Source organism: Mastigoproctus giganteus, chromosome 3 (assembly GCF_048544385.1).
Source record: "Mastigoproctus giganteus isolate SK-2022 chromosome 3, ASM4854438v1, whole genome shotgun sequence".
NCBI classification, from domain to species: Eukaryota; Metazoa; Arthropoda; class Arachnida; order Uropygi; family Thelyphonidae; genus Mastigoproctus; species Mastigoproctus giganteus.
The window spans coordinates 217,962,990-217,983,728 of record NC_143577.1 but is presented as its reverse complement, the minus strand read 5'-3'; the positions used below and the strand labels follow the sequence as shown (position 1 = coordinate 217,983,728).

Here is a 20,739-nt window from a genome sequence, read left to right as displayed (position 1 = left end):
TTGTTCGTGATTCAATTAGTGATTCTAAAGAAAAAAGGTCAGGTTGTCCCCCCCACTTTGGGAGGGCTTCAACTTCTACTCCAGACTGATAACACCCACCATCTGTTTACTGAGCAAGCAACAATACAAATGCCATTATGCCAAAGTACTTTTACCAGTAAATTTCATTGAACTTTTGCGTGCTTCTTGTGCAGGCTTTCTTTACCTTAGCCAACATTTTTTTTGGCTGATGCTGTATAAGCTTGCATTCTTGCATCATTTGCCACTACTAATAAATAGTTATTGTAAATTATTATGGAAGTAGAATACAGTGCAAAGGAAGTGTTGCAATAGCTTTTCAAACTAGTTTGGAAGAAATATTTAATTGGCTGGAATGTATTGTATAATCTATAATTGTTCTTCTTCTTCTGGTGTTATAACCCAGGGTGAGTCTTAGTCTTCTCAACAATGTTCCACCTGTAAGCCCTCCCAGAAGTCAAACTTCTCCAAATTCTATAATTGTTACATGGGCAAAATTTAAGATGGAAAGTTAGGTGATGAAAATTTTTTTGTCCATATGGTCCAGCAAAAGACTACAAAAAAAAAAAAAAAAATGTAATAGAAGAGGTCTTTAATATCTTAGAAAAAGGATTAGAAACTAATGACAAAGAAAGAACAGTACTGGAGATTTAAATAGCATGGTAAGTAAAAACAATTACATCTACGGAGATATTTTAAGAAAATCTGAAAAGAAAGGGACACCACAAAAAATTATAAAATGGTATTAGAATTTTGCAAAACATGCAATTTTAATTAAAAAGATCTTAAACAAATAGTCAAAGATAAGAGGGCATATGGAAGATTAGAAACTGGAAGTGACTATCATCTTATCATGTATTCAGCAAATTAAAAATACTTATTGCCAAAAATAAGATGTATGTTAAAAAACTGTCAAAATTGAACAAAAAATCTCTCAGATGTGCCAACAACCAAATATAAAAACAAATATTTCAAATATAGAAACATTCTTACTCAAAAGTTAAAAGACATTCTAGAAGCTAACACGATTTTATATAAACAATGGTAAAATTTCAAGAGAACTTTAGTAGACGCCACAAAGAATTATGAAGGCAGTCTGTAATGGCAGGAAATTCCAAATAACGTGGTAGGTGCAAGAAATAAGAAACACTTAGAAATTAGAAGTTAGAAAATTATAAAAATTTTCTAACTTCTAATTATTAACTAATTATTAATTAATAATTAGAAGTTTTAAATTTTAATTTTTAAATTTCTAACTAATTATTACAAACAAAAAAACATTTAAGAAATTTTGGCAAGGAAGACTAATAAATCATTATTGGGTTTATCAGTTTTAATAAATACAATAAGGATTTATTATTTTTATATGAAGAAATGTAGTACAAGAGAGGTAAGATATGTGTGAAAGAGGATAGAGAAAAATCTCCAGAAGATTTTGGAAAATATATGAAAAACAGATATCAGGAACATGGAAAAATATTCTGGCATTTAGCAAAAATTATTGGAATATAGAAAATTATTTTTGAGTTTAGCAAAAGTTATTAGAACATGGGGAATAAAATAAATAAATAAATATCAGTTTATTGTAATTTTTTTTTTTTTTTTTTTGAAAACCCCAAACACGAGAGGTATTACAACCTATAGTACTTAGTACAATGCATTGGTTGGAGGTTGAGAAGACGAAAGAATATATATCTGTTGATATTAGACTTGAAATTCTGTAGACTGTAATTTTCAGGAAATACATATGAAGGAAGGTTGTTCCAGAAAATAGCAGTTGAATGAATTAACGAGGTAGATGAAAAGTTGTTTCTGTGAGTTTGAAGTTGGACAGTAAATGGGTGTTGGCTGGTGGCAGCACGTGTTCGGACTGTTTTGAAAGAGAGAGCGGCAATTATAGAAGCCAATTCAGAAGAGCAGTGTACATGGAAGTATCTGTAGAAAAGGCATGCAGCAGAAACAGTACATCTATGAGACAAAGAATGGAGAGAGACTCTGTTAGAGATGAGTCATTAATTAACCTAATTGCCCTCTTCTGAATGGAATCTAGAAGCCTGAGAGAGGTTTTGGGGGTACTTTCCCAGATGTGGGAACAATATTTCATGGTAGTGCAGATTTGCGATTTATACAGAGTGAACAGCTGTTTGGAAGAAAAGTAACGCTGAGAGTGAAAAAGAAAACCAAGTTTTTTAGATGCAGAGGAAGCAATATTTGTAATGTGCTTGTGCAAAGAGAGATTAGAAGTCAGGGTAATCCGCAAAAGAGATATATATCAACTTGCCTAGAAATCGGAGGATCACCAAAGATAAGCATAAGGGCAGAAGAATGAGTTTTGTGAGATATAAGACAGGACTGAGCTTTATAAGGATTGAAATCAACTTAGTCGTCTTTGCCCCCATTGGAGAATTACCTGGAAATCGGCATTTACGGAATTGGTAGCAGATATTCGAGAAGTTGAAGCTGATTAAGCAGGGAAAGGTTTCTCAAACTGGAACAGGAATGCAATGTGCTATCATCAGTAAAACTATGAATAGGATTTCTGGTCAATGGAAGAAGGTTCATTAATGTACAAGAGGAAAAAATAATGGGGGGAAGAACTGAACTTGGGGGCAACCAGCATTAGTGGAGAAGTTAGAAGACAGAGAGCCATCTACCATTACCCTCAGTGAGTCATCATAGAGAAAACTGGACAACCAATTACAAAAAACAGTTGGCAAACCATAAGATGGAAGCTTGTTTAGAAGACCTTTATGCCACAAACGATCGAAAGCCTTTGAGATGTCAAGAGAAACTGCTTGTGTTTCACCAAACGTTTCCATTAAATTTGTCCATAAGTGGGTAACAGAAGCCAGAATATGAATATCACCAGTGGATCAACACTGATGGAATCCATACTTACTATCATTGATCAGATGGAAGATTTCTAGGTAGTTAAAGAGTTGGCAGTTAACTGATTTTTCCATCACTTTGAAAGAGTAGAAGTAATTGGAATGGGACGATAATTGCATGGGAGGGATTTGTCACCCTTTTTAGGAACTGGCTGGATATGAGCAAATTTCCAAGCAGAAGGAAAAACACCTTTGGAATAAGAATGTGAAAAAAGTTGGCAAGGAACAGGAGTAAGTTCAGGAATGGCGATAGGAGATTTAACAGATTCACTTACTAAGAAACTGGAGTATATAGGAGTATATTCTAGGTGTCTGAACATCTCTGACCTTGACTAGGTGCGAGAGAGAGAGAGAGAGAGAGAGAGAGAGAGAGAGAGTCCAGCTTTAAAGTTAGCCTATTGAGAACACCAAATTCAGTAGAGAGAAGACTAAGATTAGTTTCAGCAAAGGCAGAAGAAATTATGGAACCATATAGAATAACAGGTTGTTGTTATTTGGTTTTTAGGAGCATTAGCAACTAAGGCCATCTTGTTCTGGGGATATGCGGTGGTCATTCCCTGACCTTTCAGCATCTTCCGTATTTGGTGGTCATGGGCTCGAACCCCAGTCTAATCAAGAAGCGTGTGCTACGCACTGCTGCTCCTGCCCACCTGGCTATGGAGGCGCCATAGCATAACAGGATGCAAATGAGTTTTAATATATTTTGCTATTATAGAAAATTCAGACATGTGAATTAAATTTGCCTTAAATTTCATGCATTTCAGAGATTTAGTGTTGGAATTTAAGATGTGTTTTAAAAATATTTAAAATCAAAGTAAATTCCAAGATACTTGTGATAACTTGTGCAACTTTTTCAACAGAATTTCCTATTACAGGAATAAACTGACAATGGTGCCAATCACTTGTGGACAGAAAGATGAACAGATTTTTTTTGGGTTTAGGACAAGGCCAAAGGAGAGTAGGAAATTACAGATTATTTTCAGACAATCATTAACATAGCTATTGTTTCTAACTCCTTGTTCAGCTGAATGAGATATGGTCCATATTTTCATGTCATCTGTATAAGTGATTATGGGAAGGTTATGCTCTATAAGTGAACAGTTGGTTGTTTATTTAGGAATTTTATGGTGCATCAGCATCTAAGGCTATAATGTCAAATGGTATAAAGTATAAATATGAGGGACGGTCAACAAGTATTTACCTTCACCCAGAAATATTTTAATTAGGGATTTGAAACTTGGTTGGTAATTTCATCCTTCTCTATGCAGCTACCTTCTAGTGTATGCCTTTTTCCCATCTGTGGATAAGCTCTAAAGGCTGTAATGTTTTCCTGAATAAGGAAGCCGCATGATCTACTACAATCAGAAATATTGTTGCTTTCAAAAATAAATACTTGTATAATGAACAAATCAGCATTTCCACTTTGCTGATTTGTTCCAAATAAAAACATTCATTTAGTTTTTTTCTTAACACTTTTTTGTGAATATTTTCAGCAGTATCAATTATTCTGCCATATGATATGTTAATATCAGATTGGCACAAATTACAAAATGAAAACTTACCTTTTCTGATTTGTAAATATAAGAGAACATCCCAGGATATATATCCCTAAACTCTTAAAAATACTTCTCTCATAACCTGGCATTGTTGTTTACATTTGAAGTAATGCAGTTTTCAAGCACAAAAACAAAATACTACCTGCCCAAAGTACTGTTCAATAATGAACAATTTGTAATGCACTAAGTGACAAGGAATGCCTTAAATTAAAAATAAATAACTTTCTACACCTATAAAATAGGCTTTTCCCCCCCTTCCTGCAGTAGTGCTAAAATCAGATGCATTTGGAAAAAAAAAAATTTCTCAGAAAATAAATTCAATACTTTTAAAATAAAGGTAGTTGAATTTTAATAAATTCAACCACCTTGCTTTTTTGTACGCATAAATGCCTAAGTGCTTTCAGAGGTAATGTCTCTGCAATCCTAGGCATATGTACATTTTTCTCAAAACATTTTTAAAGGGAAATAGGAAAATTAATTAATATGAGAAGTGAAAACAAATCATGTAAATCCTGCAGACACTGCTATTATCCGAGGCAAAGAGTCTGAAAGCATGCCATGTATTGCACATTACTGATAATTCTTCATGCTGAATATGAGCTAGACAGAGCTGTTTAATTGCAGTTTTGAGGTTCATGTCAATAAAACATAACACACGTGTATATTTGGACAGTTTAATGTTAGTTTTATGGTCTATATCAGGCATTCTCAATGGGGGATACAAAGGTTGGCAGGGTTGTTAACAACAGTAAAGACAGTATGCTACTCGACTGGATCTAGATAAGTTGAGCAAATGGGCTGAGAAGTGGAAACTGAAGTTTAACATTGACAAATGCAAAGTACTGCATATGGGTAGCAATAACCGAAGAGAAACGTACCAATTGTGTGGTACTACACTCAGGGAAGTGGAAAGTAAAAAAGACCTGGGGGTAATTGTGCAGTCAAATATGAAGTTTGCTGAGCAGTGCAGACAGGCTGCTAGGGCAGGTCATGGAGTCTTGTCAATGATATATAGAAATTTTGCTAGCAGGGACAGAGAGAGAGGTGATTATTCCATTATACAAGGCAATGGTCAGGCCACACCTAGAGTACTGTGTACAGGTCTGTAGGCCTCATTTTAGGAAGGATGTAGCTAGAACGAGTACAAAGAAGAGTAACAAGACTGGTGAGGGGAACAAAGGCTTACCAAGAAAGGCTTAAGTTCTGCAAATTGTAGCACCTGGAGAGTAGGCACCTGTGAGGTGATCTGACTGAGGTGCATATGGTCTTGAATGGGTTGAGCAAGCTGAATGCTGATGGGATTCTTCTTCTTGCTCAGATTAAGAACCTGAGGGGACACGGTTTCAAATTGAGGAAAGACAGTTGTAGAATAGATGTGCAGAAATTTGCCTTTAGCCAGCAGGTAGTTGATTGGTGAAACAGACTTCCATCTTTTGTTGTGGAAGTTGATAGCCTAAATAAATTTAAGGCTGAACTGGACAGGAATTTGGAATGAATGGAGGGATAAAATGTTTTTTTTTTGGCTGAAGCTGCATAAGCTTGCTTTCTTGCATCGTATGCCTCTGCTAATGCTAATGTTTCCATGTGGAAGTTGTTTATTTTTGATCCACAGTGCTTTTGTGAGTGACAATGAGTGAATGGTCTGTGAGAATTAAATAAAAATTGTTTATTTTATTATTTAATTCTTTGTAGTTATTCAACCCATCATCAGTCATGTGAAGTTCTGAAAAGAAAAAAGCATTGACAGTATCTGGATATTTGAATATCTAGTTTATGGTTTTATTGAAAGCCCATTCGAGTAAAGACAGCCCATGCGTCTTATGTGTAATAGTTCTTTTTCAAATGAGACTATGAAACCATCAAGACTTTTAGATCACTTAAAAAGCAAACAACCTGATAAAGTTGGTAAACATATAGAATATTTCTAAAATTTAAAACAGATTTTTAAACAACTTAACACTGTTACTTCCTTATTTAAGTAGAACACACAAACAAATGATGATGGAATGACTGCATCTTATAAAATTGCAGAAATCATTGCAAAAACTGGTAGTGCTTATACAGTTGCTGAGACTGTGATACAACCGGCATTAGAGACTGTAATTTCAACAGTGATGCAACAAAATCCTTCCAGTATCTTAAAAGAATTGCTATTGAGCACGATTCAGTTCGAAGATGAATCAATGCGATATCAGAACACTGAAGAGCAGCTAATTGACAAACTAAAAATTAAAAAATTTTCTATTCAGATTGATGGATTCACAGTTACTGACAATAAGGCCCTTCTAATAGCATAAGTTTGTTATTTCAATTATTATTATTATTTGGTTTTTAGGAGCATTAGTAACTAAGGCCATATTGCTCCGGGGATATGCGGTGGTCATTTCCTGACCTTTCCACATCCTCCGAATTTCGTGGGCACGGACTCAAACCCCGGTCTAATCAAGAAGCGTGTGCTACGCACTGCTGCTCCTGCCTACCTGTCTATGGAGGCGCCTTGTTATTTTGATGATGCTTATTAATAGCAAGATGTTTTTTGTAAAATCTATAGAAACTGATTGTACGGGAACATCCATTTTTGCTGCTTTAAAAACAAGTACCATCGGAAAATGTGGTATCCTGTGCAACTGATGGTGTTGCCTCCATAGTTGGAAGACAAATGTTTTATAGCCCACCTAAAGGAAGTATGTCCCGAAGTTTTTGCACTACACTGCATTGCGCACTGACATCATCTGGTTGCAAAAAACATTAGTCCAGTTCTTTATCAATCTTTCAGTATAGTTATTAAAACCAGCAATAAAATAAAGTCACATACCAAACATGTGATATTTGCTATATCAATTCAGAAAATGGTGTGTTGATAATGAAGAACAGTGTGCAAGGTGTCTTTTACATATAGTCAGATGGCGTTCTAAAGGAAACTCTAATGAGATTTATAAACCTTTTTGATATGATAATTAGTTTTTCAGAAAACGAAGAGACACAGACATCCTTCAGCTTCAAGGAAAATTAATTACAGTGATAGACTGCAAATGTTAGTCTACTTAAAAGACGTCACTGAAACTGGAAATATTTGAAAGCAATTTAATGAGAAAACAATTTCATGGTATGCAAGAGTTAACTGAAATTAATGAATCTCTCACCAAGAATGACCTTAAGAATTATTCAGATCATTTGTGTTCTTTAAAAGGTGAAATGAAAAATAGATTTTCAGATTTATTTTCTTTTGAAGTGAAGCCATGGATGTTAAATCAATTGGATATGATGCCAAGTCTGCTAGCAAAGAAATTCAAGAACTCACTGAATTAAAACGTAACAAAGAATGCAAATATAAATTCGAAAAAGGTGGAATGGCTGAGTAGTAATGATCAAAAACAACCAAACTTCTTTATCCAACAATGTCGCCTGAAATAGCCAAAGTACTTCTTTGTTTTCCAACGTCTTATATGGTTGAAAGTGATTTTAGTTCAGTAAATAAAATATTAACAAAGGAAAGAAACAGAATTGATATATGTTCAAGAGGAGATATTAAACTTACTAACATCATACTGAACATTGAACTTTTAGCTAAAAAGCATCAGGCTCAGGGATCTCATTGAATAAAAAGAGTAAGTATAAAGTATTTTCTTGTTTAAAATTTCATGGGGCGATTGGAAAAAAAATTGTCTAAAAAAGCCCTTTAGGGGGCGATAATTAAAAAAAAAAGATTGAGAAACATTGGTCTATATCAATAAATAAACCATAACACATGTATTTTAACAAAAAAAAAAAAAAAAAAGAAGAAGAAAAAAAAAGAAAAATTGCCTGATGTGGAATAACAGTATATACTAACAATTGAATTCATCCAAAAATCCATACAATTTTCAGCTTTAATTACTTATACTGATAATATATCTAGGAACACAAAATCATGTGAGATATATTTGTACTTACAGCACAAAATCCAATAATAATCCAGGTAAGAATAACAACAAGTCCTAATGGCAACAAAATAATTTCATACAACTCCAACTGTGGCCCATCTGTCATTATTAGAATCAGCATGCTCAGCTATTATACATATAAAAAAAATTATATTCAGGCATAATTTAATATAGACATTAATGATTACATCAATAATGTCTATAGAAGAAATTTACTGATACAAATTTATATTAATAATCTGAATTTCTATTTAGTTGAAGGAGGGGGAGGAACTGCATTTAATTGCATTTATATCCAAAAAAAAAAAATTTGCTTACCTGACAATGCTAGAACTAGCAATTAAGAGCAACTACTACATATGATTTGAAAGGATAATGTCTTTTATATATATATATAATATCACATAAAAGGAAATGGAAGAAAGAAAAAATGAAAAGATATTTACGGACAATGGTCACTGACAGACAGAAAAGTACCCAATGACCATAATGAAAATAAGTGATGTTAAAAAAAGAAAAGAAATGCACAAAAAAAGGTAAAGACAGAAATAGAGTGAAGACATAGACATTCTTCTTTCTCTACTGTATTAGAAATATAGAAAAGAGTAAAGAAATGAAAAAATTATGGTACATGAAAAAAAAAAAAAAAAAAAAAAAAAATGTACAAATAAAAATAGATCAATATTTTTCCATATATCATTGAATATATTGTCATATGTGTGAGAAACATTCCTGCATTATATGTCCTCTCTCATATTTATTTCCTTTTGGCCTTTATCTTTTATATTTCAAACTTTTAATTTTATTAAATTCTCCCTATTTTACCATTTTTGAAATTTTATTTTGGTTTGGCATGCGCTTTATGTTAGAAACAGAGGCTATATATTGTCATCTTTCCGTGCAATTCTGGTGGTTGATTCTCCATAATGTCACCACAGTTATGTGATATATGACAATACATTTATTTATTTTTATTTGCACATTTTTATTTTCTCTTCTTACTCTTTACTCTTTTTTTCTCTATTTCTTTGCTTTTTTAATACCACTTATATTATTTTATATATACATATATATATCCTACTTTTCCTTTAGTATCCTTTATATTGCTTTATTTCTTTTGCCTTTCTATATTTCTTCATAATCAATTAATTAATTGTAATTTTAATTTATTTAACATGGTTGTAGTGACCTGAGTTGCTGAGCACTGCTCATGTTGTCATCTATATTCTGGTTGATTTTAGTTTCTTATTTATACTTCACTCTCTTGTTGGCAGTTTGGCTTTGTATTGTGTAAGTGTTTAAGCTACCTTGGTTTTATTCCTTCACTACATATGGGCCAACATTATGCAGGTCTCTTGCATCAGATGTACGTTCGAAATGCAGTTTCCATGACTAATGTTGTCCTGTGGCCTGCTGATGAGATAGGATTCAATTGTCATACTTTTCAATTTTTAGTTGTTTCATTTATTGATCATGTTGTTGTGGATATTTTTCTGTATCACAGTTGTGATATAACTCATGATTTGGCCTTGGCATTATCAATAGAGCTCTGGTCTCAATTTGTTCATAATTGGCTTGTAAACTAGCTTCATTTACCACTTATTTTACAATGTTCAAATTTTATGTACATATTCTTCCACAGCTCTTTCTCTTAATTTATTTTTTGGCCTTTCCCCTCACTTCTGTTTTTTTTGTTTTTTTCTAATGTCTTTGTTTAAGAACTGATTTTATTTGTATTTGCTTTTTGCAATGCTTATCCATTCTGCTGACCTACTCTAATTTACATATTTAATTTAATTTACATTATATATATATATAACGTAAATATATACATTTAATATAAACTAGGGGGCTTCGTCCCCTGCTCGCTTTTCTCGCCAACCCCCCCACACACTTTTCTATGTAAAATGTAGCGGTATGACAGAGTAAGTCAAATATTTTCTACGTAAGACACACATGTTGAAACACACTAATGTTCTTTCTCCCCCTTTTTACTCCCATCCTTCAGCTATCTCCCTCACTCATGCTTTTTTTTTTTTTTCTTTTGTTCTCTGTCAGGAAGCTCAGGCAATCCCTGATGGAGGGCAGCAAGAGTACTGTGGACAGCCAGTGGTGGCGGGCAACGTGGAGTCCGACTAGGGGACCCTGCGGCCAAGAAGCCAGCACAAACAACAAAACCCAACACTAAACTACACATGCAACACACAACACTTTTCTGGCTTTTACAGAAGTTCTGTATTCATTACAAGGATACTGATGGTGCAGATGTGGGAAACGACACGTGGTGCCTTACCCAAACACTATGCTACTATGATCGATATCTAATCAGGAAATGACCTATATAATTATTTATCTGTGCATTTGTAGTGACGTAATTGCCCCACCCACTTGTACCACATGACCCGCATCCCTCTTCTCCCATTGGTTACCCACATCCCACCATGTGGCATTCTCAAGGTGGAATAAATATCACTATGTGATTACTTACCTGCGTATCTGTAGAAATCTATTGCCTTTATGCCTACCCACATGACAACCATTCAATGTTGAGCCACCTTATTTTGCCTGTTGAAATCAGTTTATGGTTTACAAATCTCAACCACTGAGCACACTGCTGCTAAAGTTCAGCTCTAAATGGCTTTGTGTGCAGTTTTCTATTCCATGGTACAAATTATCTTCTGATATAGCATATTTGTTGTGTAGATGGGTCATTTTCACATCACATTCTAAAATCATTTGCTGAACTTCATTCTGAAATCATTTGCTGAAAATCATTCTGAAACCAGTTGCTTCAATATTGTCTAAAAATAAAGCAGCGCCAAGTTTAGCATGGACATTGATTGCATCCACAAAAAGGAAAGCTTCAGATGCTAAAAGGACTGGACTAAACTATGTCTTTCACATTGCATGCTATTGCTCAAGAGCTTTTAAATGAATTTTTACTAAATGGTGAGGGCTGATGACCCTCCTATGTGTGTGTCCTGTGGCACAATGTTAACGATCAGACACCTTTTAATTGACTGTTCAGATTTTAGCAGCACTCGTTCTACCGCTTTTAACCATCTGACTGAACCGTATACACTCAGTCAGATTTTATCCGACAATGACAACGTGTCTGCTGTTTTTAGCTATTTTAAATCAATAAAAGTTTTTAATTGTATATAAAATTTATGTTATTGTTACGTCTTTATTGGTTTATTTTTTATATCTTTGCTATTATACATCTGGACATGGTGGCCTAACTACTTAGGTCACTGAATATTTTAATTTTTTACATATGACCGGTATTTGGCGCATTATAGCCTCAGTTGCTGATGCGCCAATAAACTCAAACAAAACAAATCACTAAATGAAATCAGATATAAAATGAAGAATTTCATTGGATAGTGCTCTGAATATGAGAGAGAGAATGTCGGTTTATTTGCATGTAGTAACAGAAACCCCAAGTCAATATATATAATGACAAAAATTATGTTAAGCAGTTTCACTATGCAAGAGTTTTATCTACATATACGTAATAAAGTGAATTTTATTATATATGTTGAAATTAATCATACTTCATTTTAATTCTTAACGAACACATACTATCCTTTGCTCAACACATTATAGTATTAGTATTAATAATGCACATATGGTGTAGGGAAGCCTAAGGCTTATGCTGTAGCAGCCAAAAAAAAAAAAAAAAAAGAGTAAAATAATAATAATAATAAAATAAAATAAAATAAATAATTAATACATAATAAAAGAAAAGGGAATAGACAAGGTATGCATTTCCCTCCTTCCGTAGGTAACTATCCAGCAGACGTTTAAATTTCCCAAAACTGTCAGTCTCTACCACCCATATAGGTAACATATTCCAGTAATTTATAACTCGCTGGCTAAAATAAAACTTTCTGCAATACAGTCTAAACTTCTCCCTGCATAACTTGAATTTAGGGCACCTAGTACTAGAATCATTTATAGCTCTTAAAATGTCATCCTCGTTCATTTTACTTTTGCCACCCAGAACCTTAAACACTTCAATCAAGTCTTCTCTAAGGAGTCTAGTTTCCAAGCTGTGCAACCGACATATTCAAAGTTTTGGCGAAGGTAAAGAAAGCCAACACGAGAACGACGAGAAACGTCGGATAACTTACGCGGAAAATCAGTTTCCCAATACGGCACTCTAGCACTGCTCGCTCAGTAAACAGACGGTAGGGTGTTATCAGTCTTTTTCTTTCTTTTTTTTTTTTTTTATGTGAACCCCAAACACGAGAGGTATTAGAACCTATAATACTTAGTACCATGCTTAGGTTGGAGGTTGAGAAGACGAAAGAAGATATTTGTTGACATTGGACTTGAATTTCTGTAGATCGTAATTTTCAGGAAATACGTGTGAAGGAAGGTTGTTCCAGAAAACGGCAATTGAATGAATAAATGAGGAAGATGAAAAGTTGGTTCTGTGGGTTTGAAGTTGGACAGTAAATGGATGTTGGCTGGTGGCGGCACGTGTTCGGACTGTTTTGAAAGAGAGAGCGGGAATTATAGAAGCCAATTCAGAAGAACAGCGCCCATGGAAGTATCTGTAGAAAAGGCATGCAGCAGAAACAGTTCGTCTATGAGAAAGCGAACGGAGAGACTCTGTTAGAGATGAATCATTAATTAACCTAACTGCCCTCTTCTGAATGGAATCAAGAAGCCTGAGAGAGGTTTTTGGGGCACCACCCCAGATGTAGGAACAATATTCCATGGTAGGCAGATTTGCAATTTATACAGAGTGAGCAGCTGTTTGGAAGAAAAGTAACGCCGAGAGCGAAAGAGAAAACCAAGTTTTTTAGATGCAGAGGAAGCAATATTTGTAATGTGCTTGTGCCAAGAGAGATTAGAAGTCAGGGTAATCCCCAAAAGAGATATATCATTTTGCCTAGAAATCGGAGTGTCACTAAAGATAAGCATAGGAGCAGAAGAATCCTTTTTGCGAGATACAAGACAAGACTGAGTTTTAGAAGGGTTGAAATCAACTAAGTTGTCTTTGCCCCACTGGAGAATTACGGCATTTAAGGAATTGGTAGCAGATTTTCAAGAAGTTGAAGCTGATTGAGCAGGACAAGGTTTCTCAAAATGGAAAGTGCAATGCAATGTGCTATCATTGGCAAAACTATGGATAGGATTTCCAGTCAACGGAAGAAGGTCATTAATATACAAGAGGAAAAGAGTGGGGGACAGAATTGAACCTTGGGGGACACCGGCATTAGTGGAGAAGTTAGAAGACAGAAAGCCATCTACCATCACCCTCAGTGAGCGATCAGAGAGAAAACTGGATAACCAATTACTAAAAACAGTTGGCAAACCATAAGATGGAAGCTTGTTTAGAAGACCTTTATGCCAAACATGATCAATAGCCTTTGAGATGTTAAGAGCAACTACTTGTGTTTCACCGAGCCTTTCCATTGAATTAGTCACTAAATGGGTAACATATGCCAGAATATCACCAGTGGATCGACACTGACGGAATCCATACTGGCAATCGTTGATCAGACGGAAGGTTTCCAGGTAGTTTAAGAGTTGGCAGTTAATCGATTTCTCCATTACTTTAGAAAGAGTAGAAGTAATTACAATGCGACGATAATTGGATGGGGGGGATTTGTCACCCTTTTTAGGAACTGGCTGGATATGAGCAAATTTCCAAGCAGAAGGAAAAACACCTTTGGAATAAGAAAGTGAAAAAAGGCGGCAAAGAATAGGAGTAAGTTCAGGAGCACAGGTTTTAAGAACAAGTGGAGAAATACCATCAGGACCTGGAGCTTTCTTAGCATCAAGATTCATCAAAATGAATCAAAAGGTCTGGAGCAAAGTCGGAATGATATGATTGACAGGTAGGCATAGCAAACAATGTGCTGATTGGTGCACGAACAGAACACACGATAACATCGGGTTAGTAGCACTCAGTAATGGTAACTTGCCCTAATGAACGCTTTCCATAATGTTGAAAAAAAGGTCAGGTTACCTCCACCTGAATCCCATGGGAGCTTTTAGCATTAGCATTAGTAGAGGCATATGATGCAAGAAAGCAAGCTTAAAGCAAGCTTGAACCCCTCCCAAAGTGGAGGGGTAACCTAACCTTTTTTCTTTAGAATCAGTCATAATTAGAAATACATTCATAAAAAAATAAATTTTTTTATGACTGTATTTTTATTTTCTTGTTCAATAATATGCCCTAATGGTGAAAAAAGGTCAGGTTACCTCCACTTGAATCCCGTGGGAGCTTGAACCCTCCCGAAATGGGGGGGGGGGGTAACATAACCTTTTTTCCTTTAGAATCATGTGGAGTAGCGCATAAATAGTTTATTAAGAAAATATTATTTTTTTATTACTGTACTTTTATTTTTAAAGACACTCATGTAGATACACACGTATCATAACATCAATTAACACCTCAACAACTATTCACTATATATATATATATATATATATATATATATAGTGGATATGGCAAATAGTTAACAGTTATAAACGTAAGATAATTAATTATAATGGTGATACAATCAGTGAAAACCTAAACAAAGAACCTGACAAGGGAGAGAAGAGCTGATTAATGCCATCAATGTCTAGATAAAACATTACATCAGTCTTAATATCTATGAACATAATGTGAATGAGCAGGTGGTAACTAAGTGCTGTGATAGCTGATATAGCTGTCTCTGGTCCATGGTAATAACCTGGTAGGGAAACAATGGTTATATGCAAAATGAAACATAAATATATAAGGATAATTACTAAATCACTATGTCAAGCCAATTGTAGTAAAGATAGGTTGGACACATTGCAAAGGTGTCATACTTACATTACAAATATCATACATATATATATATACTATCATTGAATTATATTAAATAAAGTTAAATTATAATAAAATGAATAAATAATTAAGCATTCATTAGAGGCAGCGACATGCAATTCCTCCATATGAAACTGAAATACATCCATTATTTTCAATTAAATAAAACATAAGCCAGTAGTATGGCAAAAACTGTAGAGCGAAAATTAACATAAAAATAACCCAAATAAACAATCGAACGAAAAGAAAGAATAGATATAAATAGTAGCCCAGAAACCCTAATATAATTTCGATCTTTAAATCCAATTAACAAAAACTATACAAATTTTAGGATAATGCCAATTAGTTATTAATTTAGCGGTACCCCCCCCCCGAGAGGTACCAGTTCCGAAAGACGTGAAATATCACCCAAAGAGGGTTAAAGGAACTACCAAACGATAACAAAATCAAAATAAACTAAAATAAAATAGACTGACCATCATGCCCCATATCGACAGAGGACCACGAGGCCAATAATGGTCATGGAATCGCTGCATTTCAATCGTCATACAAAACATCGCAAAGGCGGAAATATCGAAGAACCAAACCACCCTTCCATTCTCCGATAGATCAACCAATGCAGAGGATTTGCATGGCGGTGGTCCTTATGCAGCGAAGAAAGGCTTAAGTTTTGCGAATTACAGTGTCTGGAGACTAGGCACCGGCGAGGTGATCTGATAGAGGTGTACAAAGCCTTGAATGGTTTGGCATGCTCAATGCTGATGGGATACTGCCTCTTGCTCAGAATAATCACCTGAGAGGGCATAAATTCAAATTGAGGAAAGACAGATGTAGGATAGATGTGCGGAAGTTTGCCTTTAGCCAGCGGGTGGTTGGTTGGTGGAACAGACTTCCATCCCCTGTTGTGGAAGTTGATAGCTTAAATAAATTTAAGGCTCAGCTGGACAGGTATTTCGGAAGAACGGAGGGGTGAAGTGGAAGGGTTTTTTTTTTTTTTTTTTTGGCTGATGCTGCATAAGATTGCTTTCTTGCATCATATGCCTCTACTAATGCTAATGATTTTCCCTACTACTGAAGTTAGACTAACCGGTCAGTAATTTCCCACTTTATGTATTTAAAAGTGCCATTGGCAATAAAATGGCACTTTTTGTAATCCAACAGAATCTCTCCCGAGTCCACTGATGTGCTCACAATTAGCTTTAATGCACTCACTTGCCGCCTCCCTTAAAATTATAAGGTATAAGCCATCAACTCCAGGAGCCTTACTTGCCTGTAGGCTGGAAAGTTTTTTCATTAAACAATCATGTGAAATTTCAATATCATAATTGCATATTTTTCGACTTCACTCCCATTATTTCTCATCAGTAATTAGTGATTTCTCATCTGAAACTAATCTATTCAAAAAAATATCCAGAGTGCCCGAAACAAACTTGAATCATTTATAAGGTCTGATCAAAAAGTTCTAAGACTATTTATTACAAAAAGCAGTGATGATGGTAGAGGATGAAGTTGATGAGTAAGCAAAGGAGAGGGACTTATCACATTACTGGTTAAAGCCAATAGGGGTATTCAATAAGTTATCTGCCTAAGGTACTTTCCATAGTAATATTTCAATAATTCATGATTTAACATGTTCCTACATATCTCAACTTGAATCATACTAATTTTGATCCCACTATGTTTTAGGTGGTGCTGCTGTTAACAAAAAGAAGGAAGACACCTGTATCAAATTATGGATTTTCTAAAATTGGAGCATCATTCAGTCATCAAATTTCTCACCAAAAGAAGGAAATGAGCCAAAGACTATTTCCTTCTTTTGAAAGGATGTTGGCTGTGTATGGCAACAGAGCACCTTCAGAGTGCCAGGTGAAATTCTGGTGAAAACAATTCAAGAGGGATAGAGAGTCCATCAAAGATGATTCAAGTCCAGGAAGGCACATGACAAAGACCACTCCAGAAATGTGCCAAGCTGTGTTAACCCTTGTGTTGACACAGGTGCACATTTGGTGCATCAAATCTGTAGGGAATGTGACATATCTGAGGGAACAGTTATAACCACCCTCCATGAACATTTGGGAATAATTAAGGCCAGTGCAAGGTGGGTCTGCAGATTTCTGGCCCCTGTGCAGAAGAAATTTAGAGTACGGTGTTATGAGGAGAATTTAGAGCTTTATAGAAGAGATCCTGAAAGTTTCATCTTCAGAATTGTTACTGGTTAAATAAACATGGATTCATCAATGGAATTCTGAGACCAAGCAAGTATCAATGCAATGGAAGTACAAGGGTTCTCCCCACCCATAAAATTTTGGACACAACATACAGCTAGCAAGATTATGGCCACCATTTTTTGGGATGCCAAGGAAATTTTGTGTATTAACCACTTGGAACACAAGCAGACAGTCACTGGGGAGTCATATGCATCCCTACTGTACAACTTTATCTCTACTTGAAATATTTCAATAAATCATCAATAGGTCATCATGGGCCTTCCTTTCAATCTGTCTACAATACTTGGAGAACTTTATGTCTGCCCGCATCGTAACTCTCTAGTCACTTTCTTCCACTACTGACTTTATTTAAACTCCACCAAGTGTATAAGTTATTTTGGGGTTACTGTTCCCCAGGTGTAAGACCTTGCATTTTTTTGAATTAAAGCGTAGCTGCCACTTTTCTGACCATCCCTGAAGTCTATCTAGGTCACTCTGAAGAAGCTGTTTTTGGCAGTGATCATTAACTAATCTACCAACCTATACATCTCGAAATTTAGCCATGCCCTCTATCACTTCATCGATGTCATTTAAGAAAATAAAAAACAACAATAGTCCCAATACTGATCCTTGGGGAATCCCACTTTGTACATTAACCCAATCTGAGGGATAACCATTTATCACAATCCCTCTGTCTCCGTCCCTGAAGCCATCCTGCTATCCAGCTAAGGATTTTCCTTGTGATTCCAACCTGTTCCAGCTTATAAAGTATCCATTCATGTGGGACTGGGTCAAATGCTTTGCCGAAATTTAAATAAACAATTTCGAAATTATTCCCTAAATCCAGCTAATGAGTGACCATATCAAAATAGCTAACCAGATTTGTTAAAAAATGATTTTCCCTTTACAAAACCATGCTGTGTATCATTCAGAATTTCATATCTATCTAAATCATCCTGAATTTCATCCTTGATTATTCCTCCATGATTTTCCCTACTACTGAAATTAGACTGACCGGTCGGTAATTTCCTGCTACACTCTTAGAACCACCTTTATGTATTGGTGATACTTTGGCAGTTTTCCAATCCAACAGAATCTCTCCTGAGTCCTGTGATACTCTCATAATTAGCCTTAATGGTTCAATGCACTTACTTGCCATCTCCCTTGAAATTACAGGATATACAGTATATGCCATCAACTCCAGTAGCCTTACTCACCTGTAGGCTTGAAAGTTCTTTCATTAAATAATCATGTGAAATTTCAATATCATTAATTACATATTTTTCAACTTCACTCCCATAATTACTCATTGATATAAAGAGTTTTTCTCTTGTAAATGTCGATGAAAAGTAACTGTTGAGTTCATCTGCAACATCAGCTGGGGTATCTAATACTATCCCATGTCCATTACATAAGGGTCCGATCTGATTTGTCCTTCTCTTCTTTGCATTTATATATATATATATATATGAAGGATTCCTTATCCCTGCTCTTTGCTCTCTTTGCCAGCCTAACCTTTTCTGTGGCACTATTACAGATCAATTTGTAGCTGTTGTAGGCTTCAGTACTTTTTATTGTTCTGTAAATTTTCCATGCCGTCTTTTTCTGCTCATGTGATCTGGAAACTTCATTATTCATCCAACTTGGAAGGCTCCTCAGAGTATTTTTTTAATGGTATATATGCATTCAAGGCTTCTGTGATTAATGTTTTAAAGGTATACCATAATTCAATTGTATTTGCTCTCTGTGAGATATTTACCCAGTTCATATATGCGATGTAGCATCTTAAGCCATTGTAATTTCCTTTCCTGAAATTATAACCCTTACCTTTAATTGCTGCTATCTCTCTCTCTCTCTCTCTCTTCACCATCCATTGTAGAACTCCATGATCATTTTCTGCTACTTGTTCCTGTACTATTATATATCAGCCCTATTATACCATCAGGTTTGTGAGTGATGATCGGGTCTAGAATATGCTCTTCCCTAGTACTGTTCCTGACATGTTGATACCAATAACAATCATCTAGTTGATTTTAAAATTTTGACCCCCATGCTGAGTTACCTTCCCATTTGCTCCAATCAATTAGAGGCGAATTAAAATCATCCATAATAAGACATTGATGCTTAATTGCCCATTCCATTTGCAGGCAGATGATCTCATCATAATCTTTACAATCATCTGGCCTGTAGATTACTCCCACCCTCATTATACCTTTGCTTCCAACTATCTCACACCATACAGACACTATACTAGCAAGTGAAACTTCTGAATCTGGGAAAACTTTCATTGCACTCAGACTTCTTTTGATAAGAATCATGACCCCATCATCCCTTCTATCTGCTCTATTCTTCCTAAATACATTGTACATACCATATTGAAACTTATCATCCCCTATTTCTGGGTGGTATCATGTTTCCGTAAGCTCTATTATGTCAGCATTACTTGTCCTAACTAGCAGTTCGAATTTACTCATTTTATTGATGACACTTCTGACATTACTGTATGACCAATTAAGATTTAGTATTCTTGTATAGTTAACTACCCTGACACACCTCTTGAAGTTATTTAAGCTTGCTTCCCTGGAATTAGCTGCCCGCTCATTTGAAACATTTCTGCCCTCAGAACATCTTGCTGATATGATCTGTTGCGGTAACAAAGAACTCTTGAGGTATATGCAAGTGTTACTTTGACCAATATTATTAGATAAATGTGTATCTATATTATCCTTGTCCACCCAAACTAGCAGTTTCCCTGAACCTTTAAGGTATTCTCAATGATACTGGTAAAAGCTCTTGCACCACCTTTGTTTAAATGTATCCCATTTTTACAAAACAGATTCCTTCTACCTACAAGTACAGGCCAAGCTGATAAAAATTTCTCCCAAAAAGCCTTGCAGAGTCCTTCAACTCTTGAGCAAATCCACAAGGGATTTCACAGCATATAATCCTTCCTATCAATGTCTGGGTAGAATTAAAGACACATAGACATTCTGACCTAACTCGCAGCATTTCTTCATCATGGTCCTATATTTGTCTAACAAATCATCAGATTGTGTACTTAATATCATTAGTCCCCACATGAATAATAATATACTCTTTGCCCCCCCCTTAAAATTTGACAATCTGTTGGTGACATCATTAATTGTTGCTCCCGACAGACTCTGGTTCTAGTCCACCTATCCTTATTACAAAAAATATTTCCCATTTCCTTGACAATGGAATCTCCTAATAGAACTAACAGAATTTTTCCAGAGCAGTTGGCACTTGGTTATTCTGTTCTGGGGCCCAAATCCAGAGTGCATCACTTGGTGGGCTACTATAATCTTGAGT

At 35.3% G+C, this 20,739-nt stretch overlaps 1 protein-coding gene across 1 annotated transcript in view; it reads right to left on the bottom strand.

Moving 5' to 3' along the window:
- Positions 1–8,356: 8,356 nt before the first annotated feature.
- The window catches only part of LOC150088723 (uncharacterized), a 96,349-nt gene continuing 83,966 nt past the window's right edge, over positions 8,357–20,739 (bottom strand). The window contains exon 5 of the mRNA XM_090370292.1: positions 8,357–8,512. Within this exon, the coding sequence (XP_090226418.1) occupies positions 8,357–8,512 (156 nt within the window). The remainder of the gene's footprint in view (positions 8,513–20,739) is intronic.